This window comes from Corvus cornix, chromosome 6 (genome assembly GCF_000738735.6).
Source record: "Corvus cornix cornix isolate S_Up_H32 chromosome 6, ASM73873v5, whole genome shotgun sequence".
NCBI lineage: Eukaryota > Metazoa > Chordata > Aves > Passeriformes > Corvidae > Corvus > Corvus cornix.
Window position 1 is genome coordinate 6,178,745 of NC_046336.1, and position 22,547 is coordinate 6,201,291.

The 22,547-nt window shown below is 38.6% G+C and overlaps 1 protein-coding gene across 1 annotated transcript in view; it reads left to right on the forward strand.

Moving 5' to 3' along the window:
- Window positions 1-2,285: 2,285 nt before the first annotated feature.
- The window catches only part of RAB11FIP2 (RAB11 family interacting protein 2), a 32,249-nt gene continuing 11,987 nt past the window's right edge, over window positions 2,286-22,547 (forward strand). The window contains exons 1-3 of the mRNA XM_010408423.3: window positions 2,286-2,862; window positions 13,567-14,009; window positions 14,703-15,162. Coding sequence (XP_010406725.1) covers window positions 2,510-2,862; window positions 13,567-14,009; window positions 14,703-15,162 — 1,256 coding nt within the window. The 5' untranslated portion in view covers window positions 2,286-2,509. The remainder of the gene's footprint in view (window positions 2,863-13,566; window positions 14,010-14,702; window positions 15,163-22,547) is intronic.

The following is a 22,547-nucleotide window of genomic DNA, read 5'->3' on the forward strand; positions in this document are numbered from 1 at the left end:
TTTTCTCGCATGCCAGATTGCACATAAGGAGTGGAGGACTAATAATCTGTTTATTTTTGAAAGCAGTTAAGGCAGATTGGGTATTGCATTGATGTATGGTCTGCAGCAGTACAAAAGTTCTTCCACCTTCCCCTGTTCAGCTGGGTGCACATGTATTCCAGTCAGCCCCTGTCTAGGAAGAGACAATAATAAGAAATTAGAGAATACCAATAAAAGGCAAGCAAAAAGCACAAAACCTGCCTGTTGTAAAAACTCATAAAACTTTTCCTAAGATGCAGCATGCAAGATATGATGTTTGACTTAAATTTCTATTAAATAAATACATTCTGCCTACCTACAATTAATTTCTTGTTTTGATTTGATGAGTTCATCACGCTTGGTTTCTATTCAGTGCAATGAAGATTATTCTACTAAACCAGAATTTGTATGTGGTAAAATTAATTTCAGAAATATTCTGACGTACATAAGTCTCTCTACTTTCCAACAAGAACCCCATGGCTTTCCCCCATGGCCCAAGTCTCCTGCAGAACACTGGCACCATAATCCCTTCTGGCTCTTCCAGCCTGAAATACAGCGACTCTTTCCCCAAGTACAGGAGCTCCTCCTGGGAGATTCATTGTGAAACATTTGGGAAAGATACCTGAGGATGTGGAAGAATGACAGCTGCAGAGTAGGGGAAGGGGTTTTCAGGTGAGGGGGATGGTGATTTATACCAAAGAGTTGACCTGCAGCCTTAATTGACTATTAGCATCTCAGTATCACAAACCAAGGCAGACAACCATAGCATTTGTAACTGTTTCAGAAATTACTACCCTAGATAATCCATTTACATGTTTTTGCCTAAATATGATCATGTATTGAAGTTACCATTTCCAACTGGACCATCTATTTTCGTATCAACAAAAATCAGACACAATACGGGAAAGAAGTGCCAATTCTGTGTTAACTCTCACAGCATGCAGACAGCTATAACTGCCAGTCAAAAACTGAGGGTCAATGAAGTATTTATTAAAATTGTGTACAGAGATGACATGAGCTGGGACTTAGGCTAATGACTGTGTGTAAACTTTTATGGCCCTGGACAATAACTTGCTTGGCATTAGGCATTGTGGGCAGCATCGTACTTTACACTCCCTAATGGCCTTCAGCTTTGTTTTTCATTTCCAGTAGGTCTCAGGTGTATGAGAAGGTCTCCCAAGGTTTTTTTGCTCACTAACTTGTGAGCCATGGACCAGGAGCTCATGAGTGAGGGGTGGTGGGTGAAGTATTATCTGACCTGGCTGCTGGTTTCCTTGCTTTTTATGGTTTACAGGGGTGGGATACATAGCCTTGCAACCCTAATTTTTTTAATTTTGGTAAAAACAATGTTAATACCTGTGACTCTGCTTACAGGTGCGCATGTAAACACGTGCAGGCTCCAGGTGTACAATCAGAAAAATTATGTGTCCTCAAAACATCTTCTATAATATTATTTTTATTAATACTTTTGCATTTTGTAATTTTCGCTCTCTCATTTAAATCCAAGAGATTTGCCAGGGCGGGTGGATGGGGCTGAAAATAAAGAAGTTCCCGAAGCGGTAGGCACCAGGGTGGGCTCCAGAGCAGCACCACTCCCGGCTGGCTCCATGGCCGCCCCCGAGCCCTTCATATTGAATAATAGTAACAATAGACGACTTTAGCCAAGTTCCCTCCTCTCCACAGCTCCTGAAGAACTCTCTGCCCGCTCTAGAAATAAAAATAGCGATGAATTAATTAACGGGACGGGGATCTCAGCCGGGAGGGGCCCCCGGGAACCCAGCACTCCGTTACGCCCGGGGGAGCCGCGTCCTCTCCGGCCCTGCCCGCGGGCAGCGGGGGTGCTCGGTGCGCTGGGCAGCGCCTGTCCGGGCGGCCGGGGAACGGCGGCGAAGGGAAGAGAGGGAGGGGGCGAACCCTGCCCTCTGCCCTCTGACCGCCGCCGCCGCCCGCAGCATGGGGAAGGCGGAAGCGGCGGAGCCGGCCCGTCAGGCCGGGCGGCGGCGGGGGGGCAGCGCGGCGAGAGGCTGAGGCGGCCGCGGCGGGGACGGGCGGACTGACGGAGGCAGGGAGGGCAGCCCGGCACCGAGTCCCCCGCCGGCACCGAGCTCCCGCCGGCACCGAGCCGGGACGAGCAGGGGGAGGCCGCCGCCGGCCTGCGGGGCCCCGCGGCGGAGCGGCCCTGCCCGGGGGATGCCCTGGGGGCGGCGCGGGGCCGGGCCGGCGGCAGCGGCGGGCAGGGCCAGGCCGGGCGCGGGAGGGCGGCGGGGCCGCGGCTGCGGCGGGACCTGCAGCCCCCGGCCATGGAGCCGCAGGTGGGGCTGCCGGGGAAGGGGGGGACCCGTGGGCTGGTGAGGGCCACCCGCGGCCAGGAGCGCTAGAGGAAGGACCAGCTGAGCCCCTGACAGGTGTCTCCGCCGTAAGTGCCCTTACACAGTCACTCGAGGACTGACAGACTTTGCGTTTGTTATTGCTGCTGCTGCGACCTTCAAAGATGATGTTGGCAGAGCAAGCCCAGAAGTGGTTCCCAACTCACGTGCAAGTTACGGTCCTTCAAGCCAAAGGTCTGAAGCCAAAAGGTAAAAATGGCAGCAACGATGCCTACACCATCATACAGCTGGGCAAGGAGAAGTACTCCACCTCGGTGGCTGAGAAGACCCTGGATCCCATCTGGAAAGAAGAGGCCTCCTTCGAGCTCCCTGGATTACTCATGCAGGAGAATCCAGAGAAATACATCTTGTACCTGATTGTCATGCACCGGTCGCTGGTGGGGCTGGACAGGTTTTTAGGACAGGTGGCCATAAACCTGAATGATATATTTGAAGACAAGCAAAGGCGGAAAACAGAGTAAGTGATGGTTTTTTCATTATAATTCATATTCCTTGGACAGTTGCACTTGGGGAGGGTGGGAAATAATAGCATTACTATGAATGTACATACGTTGAAATGAAATTAATTCTGTCGTCAATTCGTGTTCCAGTCTCTTAACCTATACAGTTATGTCATTGTGGCCTGACCTCTTCCAGAGAAGTTTACTGTAATCAAATGCTTACTTTGCACAGGGAAGGACTGTCAATAACGTTAACTTTTCTGACAAACTCTTGTGTGTAACATGAACTCATTACAGTCTGTTTTTCTAAGCATTTTTCTTCGTTCTGTGCAGGGCCATACCCCCATTCAACTCCTACCTCAGTTTGAACCATGCGTGAGACTCAGATGCCCTGAAACCTGGTGTGGTTCTCTTTAAAATTGTTTTCCTTCAGTTGCTTCAACTATGTGTCTTTAAATGTTTTATATTTATGTTTTAGTGGTCAATGAACTGTGACTTAATGAAGGCTTACCACAACAGCACAGTGCTTTGCTGGTCCTGATTAATCTTAGGCCACGATCCCACAGGCTGCACTGTACAGCAGGCCTTAACTGAGAAGCCTGAAGAGAAATTTTGGCTCTTGTGGTAGCTTCCATCAGTACCTACATAGGCCTTTTTCAAATAAAATTGTGTTTGCCAGGAAGTTCAGGCACTGGAATGCAAAAAAAAAAAGGAATTAAAAAAAAAGTCATCATAGCAGTTTAAGTTGAACTGTACTTATCTAATTCTCTGAGTTTCTCAGCTAAATGAGTAAAGTTGTTTTAAGGTTCCTAGTCAGGACATGGTTACACAAAGGTGTTTGGTAGCAGCATCATGTATCCTCCATGTGTATTTGTAACTCAGACTGTAGGTATGAGAGTACTGTAGGCATGCCTATGACTCCATGCTTTGGGTTTGGTTTAGGTATGCTTGTCCCACAGGAGCTGAATAAGAACAGCATGGAGACCTCCAAGTGAGCTCTATGTAGACAGTGACATATGAGCGCTGTCAGATATTTCTGCAGCAGTTAAAAAGTTCCTGCTCCAGGTGCTTTTCCTCCTCTGGTGTCTCTTCAGTAGAGTACAAAAGCTCCTGTTCCCAAATCTCAGCTGTTAAAACTGAAGTCTGGTATCCATAGTGATGGTGGGTCTGTGGTGAGGTGCTGGACTTTGCATCCAAGCCACTAAAAGACTGGCATCGCTTGTCTGTCTCTGACTGTGCCAGGGTTGAACCTCCAGCAGCGTTGGCAGTTGGAGGTGGAAATCCATATGGTTAACACCAGGCAGGGCTTCTTGGTCAGACTGCGGTTTCTTCTGAAACCACCTCAAAACTTGGTGCTACTTAAATGCATGGCTGAGGTTGAAGAGCACCAAAGACAAGTCAAAGCTCTCATTGCCGTAGTGTTTGTTTTTGTAGACTGATTTTTTTTGCAAAAGAGTATATTCACAAACCATAAAAAAGAAAGAAGTAGTTCCTGCAAAATGTCTTGTGGGTTCACTGTCTGGAGTATTACGCTTTTTAATTGCTTACCTTTTTAGGGACAATCCAGTTATCTTGATGCAATACATGGTAATGCCTGTAGCCTTAGGGTCTTAATTTCTGTTAACACTTGATTCAAGAAGTTTCACTGCTCTTTAGACATGCATCTTAAAAATTCTTGAATCATTAGTTGTAATTATCTTGCAAGTCAGTAGGCATCTGCCTTAGTTGCAACACCTAGCAACAAGGTGATAAACAAGGTGAATGAATGAGGGAGGAATGCTACTAAATGTAAATCTAGATAGAAATATGTATTCAGAACTGGAGTAAAATATGTAAATTATTCCTGTATTACTGTGAGTAGCAAAACCTTTTCTCCCTAGAAAAAGAAACATAGGGTCTTGCACCAGTTTTAGCAAAAGTAGTACTGGATTCTTGCAAAATTATTCCAGAAATTTTTAAGTGGGGTAAGTAACACAGTCCTTGTGATAGTTAAATAAACATTCAGATCTGCAGTATTTTTATAGGAAGTTATGCTTAGCACGGCTCCATAGGTGTTATTTTCTCATTTCTTTCTCTGAAGTGTGAGAGAGGAACTCCTGCTATGTAGACATGAAGCAGTTCCTTCCAGACCACCACTGAAATCGCCGCGGCTCCTCGGGAACGCTGCGCGCTGCCTGCGAGCTCTGCTGCACAAGATGGGGGCCTACGGGGAAAGTTTTACAAACAGCCTAAGAGCTTTCTTCAGAAGTTACTTGAGCATTTAAGATTGCAAATCTTATTAAAAGTTGATGGGTGTTAGGCTTCTAGGGCCGAACAGCCGTACTTGTAAAAGTCTTATGTAAGTGTAAAAGTGCGGCTGGGCGGCAAGTGGGATTTTTGGCAGTGCGTTCTCGCTTAATGCTGATTTAAATTCTTATGAGGAAGGAGCCACTGAAAGTCCAGTTTTCCCCTTGGTGTCTTTAGGTGCTTAGAAACCTCAAAAATGTCCTTTCTAAAGCTCACTTTAGAAACAAAGTAACTCGGAGTTCTTAAGTTTAGATGTTTTTGAGAAGTTTTCGTGGTTGTGTGCTTGTGTGCCCTTGTGCCACGCAGGTGTGTCGTTGCTGTCTCCTCTAAGCATTACTTGGAGATGTGGATGCAATATTTGTGCATGTGTGTGGGACGAGGGCAAACTTTCAAGAACAGATTTACGAATGCAGTCTCAAACAAAATGCTCTTTTTCCCCTCCCCTTTATTAAATCCTTTTTGATACAAAATATTCCTAGTCCTGTGTTGGCAGTAAACTAAGGGTAATATATTTGGACCCAAAGACCTTCTAACTGTGACTATGGTGTGGGAACTGAGACACCCAGCACCTTTCAAGACCAAGTCCAATGTCTTTGCTACCAAAGCATTCTGATGGTTGAAAGCTATATTCATTGTTTCAGAAACACTAATCTGTTTTATTAAGCAATGTTTTTACTTTCAAATATGTTCAACAGGCTTGTGCTGTTATTAAATCCAGAGTTATTTTCTTATGTTGATGTAACCTTAACATTTCTTGCTTTGTTTGGGGATGAATGAGATCCAGTTATTTGATGAAGTGTCTATTGGTAATATTTCTACTTTTTAATATATTTAATAGCTTCCTCTTTCCAACACAGCTGTACATATGGTGCTGTAAGAGACAGACTCAAGAGTCACCAGGGTATTGCAAAAAAGATATTTAATATTCTGCACAATGCTGAACCCTGTCAGCAATTCCCTAGTGCTTTTTTAGTAAGGAGGTATGAGAAGTGAAGGCTACCAGCTGATTCTGAGTTCCTAGGAAGACCATGGGGTGTGTGACATTTCACTTTTTACATATTTTTTTAATTTAATATTTTATAATTTGGAAGAAATAAATTTCAAAAATCATTGCAGACTCAGGAACGTTATGTTAGGGAAAAATAATCCTTTATTTTCTGTGTAGCTTTTTTTGTTACTTGTCACATCTTAAGACAAATACTCCCTGCAGTAAAGTTTTCAGGCAGAGGCCTCATGATAGGATTTGTCTTGTGTTCTAAGAAACTTGCTCTGGCTCCAGACTTAATGAAACAAAGTATTTACTATAACTTGATAGGGAAAATTTTGTACACAGCATCATACAATGTCCTTTTCCTTTCTGAAACTGACGATTTTTCAAATTCTTAAAAGTAAAAATTCCTGGAACAGTTAGATCCAGATGCGGCTCAGATGGTCCCTCACTAGATCTCTTCCAGAGACTTCATCCAAAGCGTCTGCAGGATCCCAGTTCATTTTCTTTCTGCCTTAGTCCAGCAATGCCCATTGTACTGTGAAAGTTCATAAATTTGTGTCTCTGACATCTCTGCTTTAGCTGGAAATGGACAGGGACTTTTTACTTCTGCTCTTTTTTCCAGAGCTGAAAACTAAGCTCCAGATGCTGAAAGATTTTACTACAGTTCAAAAGGCTTTGGAAAAACTGCTTAAATGAAAGTGTATTTAGCAAAAGTTTTCAAATGTTCCATTTGTGACACGGCTTTTATTTTTTGCAATAACGTTGCATGGGTTTTTTAATTCATCCTAAGAAATACATGGACAATTTTTTCCGTCTGCTCTTGCAAAATAAATATACCTCTTCTACTCTTCCATTTGAAATGTAAATTATGATCAATGAATGTATTGTTTTAAAGAATATATGCTTTTTTGTAATAATTTCAATTCAGTTATAATTCATGGTTGCCTTAATGCTGCTGATAATCTGATTGCATAGCATCAAGACAAATTTTTGAGTTACCATGTAGTAAGAAAAATACTTATTTGCTGACATGCCTTAATTTACTGAAGCATTTTTCAGTTGTTTTTTACAATGACTGTGCTTAGATTTTTTCCACCTGAGGGCTAAATGAACACAGCACTAGAAGAACAAATTGCTGTTAACTTTCCTGATGTTACTTATTTCCTCAGCTTTTGCTTCATCCTTGTTACTCTAATTCCACTCTGTTTATTGTCCATTCCTTTGTGTGCTTCCCTGGATGGCTCATTTTATTGTATGTTCAGCTGATTTAAGATGCAACACTTGTTTGGAATGCTATAAATTTAAGGAGGCAGGTGATGTAGAGTTATTATTTCTTATGGAAATGTCAGAGGAGACATCTTTTATTTTTGATTTAGTTCCTCTTCTCCCTGGAGTCTATAATACCTCAACAACACTCCCCTCCACACACATACAAATTGCAGCACTGGTTAAAAGAAATGCTTGCTTGAGCATAAACAGTGAAGGAATCTTGGCCTTTTCTAAAGATACTTATCCACTTATATTGATAATAAAAAAGTCAAAACCAGCTTCTCAGCAAGCGAAGAGAACTAATGGTTGACCATGATCAGTACCTCTGTGTTGTAGGCACTTACTTTAGTGCTGCTTAGCTTCCTGGAAGATATGCAAATTGTGTGACTTTTTCCAAATTAATGTGAATTCTTTCTTGGCAGCCTCTGTCTTGGATATGAGCTCCCTCTTCAACTGCCTCTGCTCTGTCCTCTCTCTCATCTGTAGCAGCACAAGCAAGAGGGAGGCACTTGAGTAGGTGACTTCAAATACATCTGGAATTATGAACAAGCAAACAAGAGTAAATAGATAATATATGGGCTCGGTACTTGTTAATGAGTGGGAACCATTTTAATAATATTTCTGCAAAACATAACACACTATTATTTACTAATTTTTAGTCTTAACTTTAGTTTAAACCAGAAAAATGCATTTTAAGGGATGAACTTCAGTAATAGTGGAAATGGCAGGGTGTAACAAAAAATGTCTTTATTGTGGTTAGAGCAAGAGAAAAATCTTGTTCCACTCAAGTCAAAAGTGGGAAGAGTAGTAACTGAGAAATTTGTTAAAGGCACAGAAATAAAGGGCAGCCTGGAGATTCCATGCAGCTTGTTTTGTGGTACCACTCATTAAATAGAAAAAAAAGGAATGTGAGTAGTGAGGAACAGAAGAGAAAGATGGTTATGGGAGAAAACAAAGTTTTGCCCAGTTATAGCTTTATGGACTTATATTTTCAAATTATTTAGTAATATTCCCAGCACTTACATTTTGACAACAAATCCATGCACATCCTCTCAATACATCATAATTCTGAGTCAGTCTAAGTGCCATCTGGATTGATATGCTTCTCCATTTTCTGTGCACATACACACATGCTCGCACACACACTCAACTCAAATAACTGGCTTTAATTCTCATACCTTCAGTTATTTTGTTTCTAAAATAAAAGTATTCACACATAGTCTTTAGCCAAAATAATAAGTAAACTAAGACGACTTTAATGACTTTGATTCGAGTTGATGTTAGCAAACCCTGTAGTGAGGGTGTTGTGATAGCTGTCAGTTCCCATATGTTTTGTGGTGTTACAATGTCACTCTGTAGTATTTATTTTAAACTGCTTTGAGTATCTTCGGTTGGCTTCCAGAAAGTAAGAGTATTCATCTTTGGGAGTGTCATCACTTATTTTAATAAATTATTTGTTTTCTTCTTAATTTCCCGTCATACACGATGTAGTCTGTGCTCAGCCCCTTGCCTTAATTTTCCTACTTGCTGACTTTTGGGGCAGTCTCTCAGTATGGTATTGGAATGATTTATCACAAAACATACTTCTGTATTTTTCAAAGTGCATACACTGCTAAATGAAAATGTCAGACAGTTCTGGGCTTTGGATGTTGTTTTTTTATCAATAAGCTGTGGACATTTATGTCAGTGGGGTTTTGTAAAGCAAGTTTCTTCAGTGCATCTAGCATGACAGTAGTCATCAACTTTGTTTTTGTGACAGCTGATGGACATGTTCTATCATTGAGATTCTGATGGTCTGTTTTAGGGGTAAGTTTAGAAGTATCTGCCTGCATAGAAAATTCTCCTCATTACTGTGTAGCAGATCATGATGCCGATTTTTGCCTGTAAACTCAAGGTCAGAAGCCTTGGCGGATGCTGTGATGATTATGTGGCTTTTTGCAAAATTTCTTCAATAATTTGTGAATTAGAATAAATATCTTGCAAAATTCTTCGGATGCAATCTAATGCTTTCAGCAAAGCAAAACTAGATCAGTTCAACAGATGATTACTGGTAGAGGGAAGGCAGAGTGATGTATTTGAGAAGCAGAAAGATGGGAAAATTCCTTCAATACTTTCCATGTTTGGAGTTGGGAGATCGTCTGTCATGCACAGGTTGAATGTGCTGGCTGGAACACTTGATTCCTGTTGAGATTGGTAGACAAGTTACCCAATGCTTTTGGAGGCTGTTAAAATGTGTAATTAAAATGTAATTGAAATTAGGTAGTGCTTTTTCTTACCCATGCTGTCAGCCCATCCTGTTCACTGTTACATGGTGAGCAGAATAGGCTGAGTGATGCTTCTTTAAAGGAGAGAGAGGGATAAGACTTGGAAGTGTCAGATTCTGTGGCAGATTTGGAGAACAAGTAAAATCAGAAAAGGGGAGGAAAAACCAGCTGAAAGTCTGTTTGTAGATCACTAGCTATTTAAATGAAATAGGCAGGCCATGATTTTGTAACTTGCTCATTTGTAGTAGCTTATTTCAGTTTTCTCCTTCACCCTTCCTGTCTCTTTCCTAAGGTGAAGGGTTTGTTGCTGGTAGTACTGCACAAGTTATGAGAGTTTGCTTTTTCCACCCCTAATTGTAGGTGTGGCCAGAATCAACTGATTTTGTTGTGGTTAGGAAGTAGCCCTGCTGCTTCACATAGGGGTTTAGCTTTTCAAGGCTGCCTGGTCAGCAGGATTTTTCCTCTTTAGCCTTGCATGTTGATCTTCTCTTTGCACATTCAAGAAAATTGTCAGCATGCAGAGCAGCAATTTATAGAATACTTAAAAGTAAAAATTAACAGAAACCTGTGCAAGACAGGCAGAGCCCACTAGCACCCTGAAAAACAGACAAGGGAAAGAAGCAAGGGTTGTTCTGATGGAAGCCATAGGGAAAAAGTTGAAGTTAGAGAGTGTATGGAGGACATTGCCCTACAGAATATTTGAAGGTGAGAGCAAGAAGAATAAATGTGATTCCAAAGGCAATAGGGCTTCCTTTGAAGTTGGGAAAATTTACCAGACTTTGTACAAGGTCTGTTTAAATAAAGACTGTCTGCAAGACTGGATGTAATATTTGGTTATTAAGTAAAAGGGCATCTGCTCTCATAAAAGCCACCCTGTTTTGTTCATGTATGTTATTGGCTATTTTCCTACTTTGTACAGGCTTTCTATAGAATAAGCTCATGGCAGCCTGACAAATGGAGCATTTATTGTGGCTAAAAGTACTGTAAACAAAACCAAAATAGCAAGTTTTATTGGCTTTTATAATACATTTCAATTTTTTAAATTGGCAGTAGTATAGTGGAATTTAGTGTTTTAGGACCCAAATGTTGTTATCTGAAAACAGCGGACTTCATTTTCCGATTCTTTTTTCTCTCCTCTATAAGCTGTTTTTTCTATTTGCTGCTCACGCCCGTGTGTTGTCGAAACAGATTCTAATAAGAAACATTTACAGACTTAGTTGCTCATTCACGTGCAGCTCCACATAAATGCATTGCCTGCATTTGTTCTCATCTGTTTAAAAAAGTAATTAGTTGCCTTTGAATTTTGAAGAAAATCATGATTTGAGTCTGCTTCTCATATTGTCTTGTTATGAGCTGAAGCATATGGAACCTTCATTATAACTAAAACAAGATAAACTCTCCAAGGTAACAAAGAAGCCTCCTTGAAATGCCTGTGAAAATTAAATATCTGTCTTTCATGCAAAGATTTGATCCAGCAATCATTATTCAAATAGAAATTCCACTGAAGACCAGAGGAATTTTGCTGGAGTAGAAGAGTTTATGATTAAATTCTGTTGGAATCAGTAGCAGTATTGAACCTGGTTCCTGCAGGACCTTCTGTTGTCTTCCTAGGGAGAGTTTCGTTGTTTGCCCAGCTGAACTTGTTTTTAATGTCAAGTTCTTCAAGGTCTACTTTGAAAAGAAATGTAGAAACTGTGAAGGCAAGGTATTAGTTGTGTGCTTCTTTTTAAGAAGAGGTAAGTGTCAAAATGGTACATGGCATTTGCCCTTAGCAGGTAAGTGCTGGTAATGACACAGCATTGTTGATTAGTGATGAGAATGCCAATAATGGAGTTAAATGAATTTTTAAAATAAAAGACATTCTTCCACATAGCAAAAGCTTAAGAATTCATGTCTTCTTGTTGTTCTAAGACAAGTTAACAAGTGTCATTCATCAGTTTAAAGTTTCAGTAATTCCTAAGCAGAAACAGAAGAATTCACCAGTTTTATCAGAGTATTAATGTTTGAACCCTGTGAGGAGAGGGAAAAAGGGAATGTTTTGTTACAGTGTAGGCTGAGCCATTACATTTGAATGTCAAAAAGTGAAGTCCTTTCTGCCTCCTGCATCTCTTAAAACACTCACGAGCCTTATTTGTACTGGTGTGTATGTTTAGTGGGTGGCTGAGGAACCATGGGACAGCTTTCTCAGATTCAGGATGGTTTTTGTTGGGGCTTTTTATCTGCACAGACAGGATCTGTCTGAGCAAGGGGTTGTTCATTATGGCTGTGTATTGTTTGTATTTTTAAAGGGAATATGTAAACATATTTTCTTTTAAAGAGTTTTAAAGAAAGTAGGCTATCTTGTCTTCCAGTTTTTGCCATGTTATGTAGCACAAAGGCAACTGACTCTTGGTTCTGTGTGTGTTTTCTCTAAGGACTCTATAGATGACTTAAAGTGTTTCTGGAATCAGTTACCAAAGAAGTGAAACATTATTAACTAAAAGGAAAAACAATCCATCTTCTTCAGATACATATTCCAGGTTTTGCATTTCATTTAAAGTATATAAATGAAGTTACCTCACAACAGAAGAAAAGTTTTTTTCCTAAAGATTTAATTATCCTTCTACTGGTTTGAGCTTCTGGCTCTACAGGTCTGGATTCATGTTGTTCGGGGCCAGAACAGAGGAGGTGTGATATTTCTTAATTATTCTACTTTAGTATGAAATATAAAATCTTGTGAACATCACAAAGCAACAACAACAACCAAAAAAGGCATGTATAACTGTATCATCAATTTTGTATCTGTTAATAGAGAATTTAATTTCTTAGTCTCTCCAATTCAAAAGTTACTCGTGGTAAGGCACTGTTGTGGGAATTTGTGTGCATGGATTTCTCCTGACAGTGGGGTTAGAGCACTTCTTTGGAGCTGGTGGATCTGAAATATGCCCTTGTGCCCCTTTTTGAAAAAGGGAAGGGCTCTTGGTGATGGTTGTGGAGGAGGGATTGTGTGTTGGTCATTCATTTAGGTGAAGCTGTGGAGGGAGGATTGAGCCATAATTCTGCAGATGCTTCCATGGGACAATGCAGCACAATAGGGAATGAATAAGACACTTGGATAATGATAAAGCTTTTGCTGGACCTGGCAAAGAAGCACACTTGGCTTTTTGAAACAGATGATCACACCTTTGATCTCTTTTCAAGGAGTGGGGATTTACGTCATGGTTCCAAAGGAAATATTTCTGAAGTTAATCCTGCTGGTGACCTGCAAAAGAGAGGATGCTGTTGGATACACCTACGTGCTCACAGTTGTGCTCGTGGAGTTACTGTCAGCATCCAGAGGGGAGGCAGTTGCAGAATTGAAATGGTAGCTGGCTGTTCAGGGCTCTCAGATATTTCTTAGCCAGTGTTGCTGCAGTTGACATAAATCTTAACCAGTGCTTAGAAGAAAGGAAAGAGGGGAAAATGTTTGCCAGTGTATAAACCTGAGCAAAATCAACGGAGAAAAGGTCACTAGATCAAGTAGTTGCCACATAGAATACATTAATACACATCACTACTAAATAAAGGACACTTGAAAACTATAAAAAAATAAAATAAAATGTATCTATATTTATAATTAAGTACAAATTCTCCTTTGTAAGCAGATGGAAGCCCACTAGCTTTGATGAAGTTTAGTCAGCTTCCAGAGTTGATTTTGATTTTGAAACAGCTGAACACTGTCAAGAACTTCGTCTTGCTTAGTTATTAAGTTTTCTCTTTGAAAACAAATATAAACAAAGAAGTTTTTTAGCACAAGAATGGTTGAATCTTCGATGTAGGATTTGGGTTTTCATACTTTAAATTGTTCTAACCGGATGCATTAACCAACTAACCAGAGTGTAATGAGTAGTCTCCAGAAAACACAACTTAATTTGTGCTCTTTCTCCTTTAAGGTGGTTTCCCCTAGAATCCAGACAAGGGAAGAGAACTAAAGACAGAGGAGAAATAAATGTCAATATTCAGTTTATGAGGAATAACATGACAGCAAGTATGTTTGATTTGTCAATGAAGGACAAAACCAAATCCCCATTTGCTAAACTAAAAGACAAAATGAAGGGTCGGAAAAATGATGGGACGTTTTCAGATACATCCTCTGCAATCATCCCAAGCACTCACATACCTGATGCAAATCTAGAGGTGTGTAGTGGTGAAGTGCAAATGAAATCAAAACCAAAAAAACCTTTCCTCTTGGGACCTCAGCGGCTGTCCTCAGCTCACTCCATGTCAGATCTAACAGGACCACACGTCTCCTCAGACAAAATGAAATCCAGCACTGTTGGCTACTCCCATCTTTTCAGGCGTCAGCTGGAGTCCTTTGGCTCGGTTGATGAAGGTGGTAAGTAAAACTCACGACCATTAGAGCTACAGCTCACTACTATTAGGGCATTCAGAATCTGGTGCTTCAGTTCATGAAGCACTTACAAGGCCAAAATGTTAAGAGATATTACTGGCCTATTTTTTACACTTTCTTTAGTTGCTGGTGGCTCATAATTGCTGTTTCTGAGCATAAGAAATAACTCACATGGCTCATAATGTATGATAATTTAGCATTTTCTTTTATTATGTCCTCATCTGAGAGTATATTGCATTCCAGAGGGGACTCTAGGTGAAAGAAATAACATCTTGTGAAAAGTAAGTCTAATTAAAAAGTCAAAAACTATCACCAAATTTTAAACCTGATTTATACAAAGAACTGCGAGTATTTTGCATTGTTCAAAGTTATTATGCACTAACATACTTTTGTCTCTTTCTGGAATGGCACAACAGTCATAGCTGTCTTCTCTACAGATCTTTGTTTTCATGCAGGAAACAAAAATTTCCTGTGGTGCCTATCCATAAACATTTCTGAAACATGAAATCGAGGCCACAGCTGTTAATTTTTTTCTTTAATAGCTTAGTTACTCACCAGTGTTCTGAACCGAGACTCAATTGCAAAGCTTCTAGATCTAAGCTAGAATGGGTTTTCTGCATGTCATAAACTGTGATATAGTGTCTCATTGATAATATACTAATGACAGATTGTTTGCAGGGAGTCTAAAATCTCCACACAGAAGGACATTAAGTGTTGATACTTCTAAAATGAACCAACTTGACAGCACAGTTGATGAAACTGCACTTGAAGCACAAAATGACCCATTTAATGTGAGTGCTTCGTTACCCCAAAAATTTGCTACACTGCCAAGACAGAAGAATCCATTTGAAGAAAGCCCAGCAACGTGGGATCAAAACATAAGTCTGTTTTCCAAACCTGTTGAGATCAGAAAAGAAATTAAAAAAGAGAAGAAAGAGAAAGTTAGTCTTTTTGAAAGAGTGACTGGAAAAAAAGATAGCAAGAGGTCAGATAAACTTAGCAATGGGGGATCAGAGAGTTCTACTGACTTGAAATCACCGAGTGCGTTTGGGGAAGCTCATCAGGAGAGTTTTGATTATGATTCGACTAATCCGTTTATGGCAAACTTCAAGCCTACAAGCATGTTGCCATCTTCAAGGTAGGTTTTTGCTGTATTTCAATCTGATATCTTGAACATGTTATATAAATGAAAATGGGAAGTGTTGAGGAGCACAGTCTTTGCTTTATACACGATTATATCAGTGCTTGTCTGTTTCTAAGTAAAAGTTACGAACTTTTTATATAATTTGATTGTTTCATACTTATTTTTGAAGTGACATTTTATTACTGATATGTGCTGTGAATGTTCTTGGGTACTTGTGTTTGTGGAAGACCTGTTTGTGCTTCAGAATGGGCTCTCCCTGAAGTCTTCTGCTTAAACTGAACATTCGTTGTTAATAGTTACATTGCCCTAAGTGAGGTTTTGAGAGGGAAAGGTTTCAAGTGTAAGGGAAAGAGGAAATTGAATAACTAAAAGATTGGTGAAAATGGGAGTAGTGAAAAGAAATCCTGTGGATGTCACTATTTGGGGAAAAAAAAAAAAAGAGTATTTAGGTTCTATATGTTAGAGTACAAGAATTAAAGAACATTTGGTTTCTAAATGGGAGCCCTCACATGACCACTTATCTCACTTGAATTCATTTGGCTCACTGCAGCTTTGCTGAGTTTGATGTATATTGGAATCATTGCACGAGGCAGCAGTTCATGTATTGAGCGGAATGAATTAAGTTACAAGGGCTGATAAGAAACTTTGATTTAAATAATCCATTTTAATCTCTGTTTGTCTATCAATGCTTTACTTGTTTTCCTTAAAAAAAAAAGTGTAACCCACAGTTAGTTTCTTTTCTGGGTTTTGTTAGCTAGTGAGAAAGATATCCTGTCTCTCTTTTTATATGTAAAAATATATATATATTTATGTACACTCCCACCCACATATACTGGTCACAATAGATAAACGTTTAAGAAGTTAATTAACTTTCATTCATTTGCATTCTTTTTTTTTTTGTATATAAATGCCAGAAATTAGCAGGCCTTGCTTTTTCAAGGTAATGATTCATTTCTATGTAATAACTGAAATTTAGTAGAAAATGCATTTAAAATTAAAATGCTTCAAACTGGAATCTAAAGGCTGTAAGATCAATCACTGTTTTAAATGGAAAACATGGTTCTAGAAAATTCACCTTTTCCTGTGTATTAATTCCTTAATTAATGACACAGGAGTAGTTTCTTTTAGAAGAAAAATGTTTCTTATTATCTTGTTCTTTTAGAACAGAGGGATCTTATTTGTGTCCCAGCTCAGTTTTTTTCATGGGTTAGAATGCATGCACTCCTGATTTAAACTTAGAATCATTTTCTTAACAAAGCTAATAATGGCTGTGAATTTGGTAAATGAACTGAAATTGAACTGCTGTAGAAAAGAATTTGTCGCTAGAAGCTCATCCAGACCTCAACAAATTATCTTCTTAGTGCCTTCTGTGAGCCAAGTCAGTTCCTAGTGTCTTAAATAACATGTTTATAGACAATCTTAGAATATTTTTTGTTTAATGAAGTATTTCTCTGGGTTAGTGTAAGGTTAGGTTGTAGATTGGTTTGTCAGAAGTTAAACTTCCATTTAAATAAGCTCCTTTAAAGAGAAATAATTTAAATAACAATTAAAATTACATAGTATTTAATTTTTTAAAAATGAAACTGCATTCAGGCAGATGCTAGATGTAAGTAGTGAAATCTTTTGAAGTTCTTGAATGCAGCAGATCTTGATAAATATAAAACTTAATGGTAATCATGATGGACTTTTTTCTTTGTTTTGTAGTTAAAAAGCTCATCACAGTGCCCATTCAGAAGGACTCTAGTCATTTGTTTCCTTCTTTGTGTGAGAGTCCCTTTTACTAGTTCTTGACTTTTATGTAAACATAAACTTTTGATAAGACAAATAGATATTATTTTATTTTCAAAAAGCCAAAAATAGTAAACATTCTGACCTTTTTTGTGAGACAGCTGTTATGGCATAATATCTAGCATGCAGTAAGTTCTTGATTTTTATATGTTAGAAGCTCTTGATTTTTATATGTTCCATTATGATGTTCTGTGTGAACCTTTTAGACTTAGTTTACTTTCTTTCAAATGTATCTTGTACAGTTATTTTCTTTTGAAGTAGAAACTAATACAAAATGTGCATATTTAATAAGTTTACAGTTTAAGTTTACCTTTTATCTGTGGAGTATTTCTCGAATGGAATCCATTTTTAATTTTTTGAACTAGTAATGCTGAAGAAAGAATTGTATGAATATGTGGGCACAAAGTAAATGAGGCTGGGTAACAAATTCAGTATGCAGAAAGTGTAGACAGGGAATTTAGACTTTGGGTTGTTTCTTATTTACTCAATGTGCTATTAAGCTCTTTTGCATGAATCCCATTTCTGCAAGTAAACCAGGCAGGTTTTTTTTATTAAGGTGTGTCCAAAATCAATGTTCTGCTGTGGATCAGGTGTTTGCTTTGCAGGTGGATCTCCCAGTTAACCCCACTTAGCTAAGCCTTGGTTTGGGTGATGGAACATCCTGAACTGGATTCCTGTCTGATGAAATTCAGCTGGATGATGTATTCCAGGGGCACACTGTAGCCATAAAACAACATCCAGTCTGTGGGACCAGGCTGGACATAGAGCAAAGTGGAAGGAAAAAAATCCAACCCATAGCAGCCCTCTTTCCCAACCCTCCAAAAAAATCGACCAAACCCAACTCCTTCATGTTTACAGTGTGAATGTCAAGTTCTCAGCACTGTTGAAGCCACATCTGTAACCTTAGTGGGAGGCTTTTCAGTGACTTTGGTGAGCTTTGCGTCAGGCTTAAGTCCATCCTAATTAATTGTGGTTGGTATTGCTGACTGAGCAGTAACAATATGGAGAACAGCAGCTCGTAACATCAGCTGCTGGCTGGGTGAGCTGCTGAATAGCCCTTCACCTGCCCCATCCTTCAGTGCTTAGCTGGCTGTTTGCATGCTCTGTCACTAATTACTCTTACTAATTAAACGAATGAAGATAAGTACATCTTCCACATGTTGCTGATCCAAAAATTATAGAAGTGGTTCAGCAACACTTGTAGGACTTTTTTTTCTAAAAGCAAGCATGCCAGGATTATTTGAAAATTGTTATTTATTTTTATTTCTACTATTTATTATTTTTGTTTCAAGAAGGTTTTAGAAGTATTTTGGAAAAGCAAAACAAAACCTATTTGGTTTGTATATAATCCTTATTGACAGGAAATCACAAAATATGGACCCCTAATTTCTATTAATCTCTGATCTGTCAGAGGCTTGTTCCGTGGCTTTGGCTAAATCTGTAAAATAGGGATGATACTTTGTTACCTCCTGCAAATGCTGAGTGGATAAATGAGTATTTTTTTAAATGTTTTTGTAGATGCGATATTGCAGTGTTACTTAAGTGTTAAGACTGGGGGGTTCCATTGTCTGTTGCAGGCATAGTAGAGATATTTATGAGCTGATTCCTTGATAAATTAAAAATGCAAGAGTCATAGTGAAACAAAAAATTCTTGTTTTGCAAATATTACAAAATCTGTTAGTTCCAGAGGTTTTGTATCATACAACCAGTGAGGAATTTTTAAGCAAACGTCCAGCGCTCTTAGCCAGCATTTACCAGTAATAATTTTGGTTTTATATTTCTTAATGCACTGTTTTGAAACTTCTACTTAATATTGCCTCAAATTGCACTCATTCTTACAATTACTGCTATTGTCATGGCTCTCAGGAGGTTAATTTGCAGTCAGAAGCCACGTGGCTTTTGTGTTGAACACAGTTAAAGAAACTGAGGGTGCTCCTGGAAAACAAAGATTGTTTTGTGCCATAACCAAAGCTTGTGCATCGTTTTTCTGAAATTGTTTTTGTTTAGGAAAATACATGACACTACACTACAGGCTAATAAACTGATGTGAAAATTTCTCAATTTACACCACTTGACAAGTGCTAAAAGAAAAGCATCTTTAATTTTAATGTGTTATTAGGACCTTTTTAGAGAGATTGTACAAGTTATTAACAAGGTCCTCTGAGACAGGAGACGGGTAATTAACAAGACCTACAGAAAGGGAGTTTAGGTAATTAACAAGATCTTAGGCACTGGACACAGGGAGACAAATAGTCCAATATTTAAAGCTGACAGGTTGTTACTAGTCAGATTGAATTCCAGATCTGGGAAACTGGATTGATAGGTGTTTGGAAGCTTTCTACTAAGCAGTTATATATATATGCACACATAAAAAATGTGTGTGTCTGTGTATACACATATACATATATGTGAATCTAGAGAGGCATTAAAAAACCCATCTAAAGTAGCATTTTCTTGACCTAACCATTGTTATACTTCAGAGAAAAGAAGATAAAGCTTGTGTCTGCATTCTGATTACACTTTATCTCAAGTTGTAGCAATAAGTGTGTCACATTCTAAGCAATGTGGAAGATGGAATACTGGAGGAGAACGAACCTTGTATCTTATTAGGCTTCACTATAACAATTACAAATAATGCTCGTATTTATAATATTAGGCACTGGTGAATTGGAGCATAAATTATGAAAATACTTAAATTTTTTTTTCTGTATTCTCTTACTGCTTCAGCTGTTTTTCAAATTTGCAACTCAAAAAGAAAAAACACCAACCCAACCTTTAAACTCTTTTGCATATTTCTGCTTTGTAATTTCTGAATGTGGTTATTTTCTTCAGCCTCTCTCCCCCCTTCATCACATGTGGCTGTTAGAGCTGCCTGTCTCTCCAATGTCACATGTTCCAAACAAATAAGGGACTGCAGTTTTGTTTTTCCCAATGGAGGCAATGTTTGGAATAAGCAATGCCTCTGCATTTTGATATGGTCATTATTAGATTTGTAAAAAAATGAGTGAGGTGCCATGAAAACAGGAGGCTCTTGATCACAGCGATGTGTTTGGATCATATTAAATTGTTAGGTCTAAAGAACAGCTGATGTCTGCTACATTTCAACAAACATTAACATTTTGAATGTGTGATGGTCAGGTAGTTAAAGAAGCTTTTGCTACATCCTGTTGTTCCTCTGGGTTACTGCTTGTCACTTGAGCTCTGAGAGTAGAGCAGGTGCTTGTCTCGAGTCAGCTGAAGTTCTAAAGTAAAACCTGTTATCCCAAACCACACTGAGGGTGAGTTATTAGTGCAATAACTTCAACATAATCAAAGTCACTGTTAAATGGTTTCAGTCTTGCAGAGTTACTGGCAGCAGCTCCATTGGAAGAACCCCAGAAGTTGCCTGATGAGAGCAAAGGGTTGTAGTGGCTGTGTGTTTCTCTGCCAAATACGACATCCAGTGTGCAATACAATTCACTATTTCTAATTTTCATGTGCCTTTTTCAGAAATGTTGCTCTCTATATATTATTGTGCTTGCTAAAGCAATAAAATCTGTTAAGACGTTTTGGCATATTTATTCTCTGTTAGTCAAAAAATGGCATCAGGTGAACTATGGTATTTTCAGAATTTTGTTTCCTCTGTTAGTGTTAGCATGTCTTATTTTAAGAACAATGTACTTCTGCATTCCTTTTCTTGAAATGAATAATTTTTTTCAGTTCTCTTCTGAAATTTGACTAGACTTTAGTCAACTGTGATCTACAGTCTAGGTAGAGTATTGATGGACTATGACAGTGCTATAATGGTTGTCTAGGCCATTAATATTTGTTAATTCAGTGTGGTAAGGTTGTCAGTGGAACATTATTTCAACAAAACAAATACATTGCTGGTACATGAGAGGTAAAGAGAAATTAAAAAACAAGCAGAAGTCATGCAGAGATTCTTAGTCTGTCCTGCCAGGACTGTTATCATATGATTTAAAAGTTCACTGCATGTGATAGGAGAATAATGAAATCTTTTGGAAAGCTCCTACAAAGCAGTGGTCACAGCATTTAGGACAAGACTAAGGTGGGCTGGAGCAATCAATTCTTAGAGGGATATTGTAGAAATACTCAGTATTAATCTTGACTTTTGCAGACTCCTCACCAGCAATCAGTCACTCCTAATTAGTTGACTGTTTTAGGGATACTGCTAGGAAAGTTCATCCTGCTGGCTGCATGACAAGACTTTTTCAAGCTTTCACTGTCTCTTGGTGCACATTAGAGCATGCGAAATCTTTTTTGAGAGGATGTATGAGCCATATTATCTTTCCCAAGGGAAGATGGGCTGCCTGTTCTATTTAATTTTAAAAAAAGAATAATTTTTTCTATTGTTTCTTTATTAATAAATGCAGAAACTATGTAAAAGCAATGTATTTTTTTGTGTGTGTTTCATTATTATAAGAACCAAGAATTAGTTCTACAGATCTGGAAATTTCAGTGTAAAGTGTAATTTTAGGGTTGTTTGATTTATTTGTTTGTTTGTTGTTGACTTAGAGATCTCTAATAATAGGGTCTTCTAGTGGAGATCCTGGCACAACTTTTAGTCTAACAGTTCTTTAGTGGTCTCTTGAGAAAAAGACTTTTTTGCTATAGCACAACTCCTAGTAAAAGGAGAAATATTTATATACTTAAAATTCTAACTAATCAAGAAAAGGCAGTGATAGCCACAAAACCTGATCCTCTTTTTGTGTCTTCCTGGGGTCACCCAAGCTCCAAAAAGCCATGGAACATGGCTTGACAGCAGAGCAATTTATATAATGAAGTGTCTTAAGTGATGTTCCCCAGAATCTAATTGCAAAATAAATGTTAATATGCTTGTTCTGTACTTGTTTAGCTGCCAGACAAGACAGTCATTCCTTCTCAGAGTATGAAGTGAACTCTGCATTGCCAGGCACAGCAGGCTGACAATATTCTATGGAAGGCTAAGTTTCTGAATTTCATTAACTGTATCTGATTTTATTAATTTCTTTTGGGTTTTTTTTCCTAGTGCATTGGTAATAACCTAAATGGCATCTTAATATTTCAAGGTTTTGATATATGTTGAGAGAATCCAAAGAAAAATGCATAAACACTGTAGTAAGAATCAGTCCAAAGACCAAGAAGTAGGATAGGAATAGGAATTTCAACTCTAATGGAAAATGAATATGGCAGAGCTTTGCTAATTACCTGTATGCAGACATTCCATACTAAAGGAAAGAAACTGAAAGCTCACACTTAGCTCATTGGTATAATGGATATTTTACAGAATGTTAACATAAATTTTAATACTTTGGATAGTATTGATTAATGTAGATATCCTGATTTTAGTTTCTAATAGTATACACTACTATCATGTAACTAATATGAGTAGCAAAAGTAAAAAGCTTTTGCTCCTTAAGAAAACACTCTTTGCACGGAGCATAATTTAGGAGTCTGATTCCCATTCATTATGTTGTCAGAGTAAATGGCAGTAAAATGTTTAAATCAGTTATAGGAAAGATTTGATAAAGATTGTTTTAATCTCTAGGCATTCAGAAGCTAAATATTTAAGCAGCCACTAGACCTAATGTTTGAATTTTTAACTACCATTA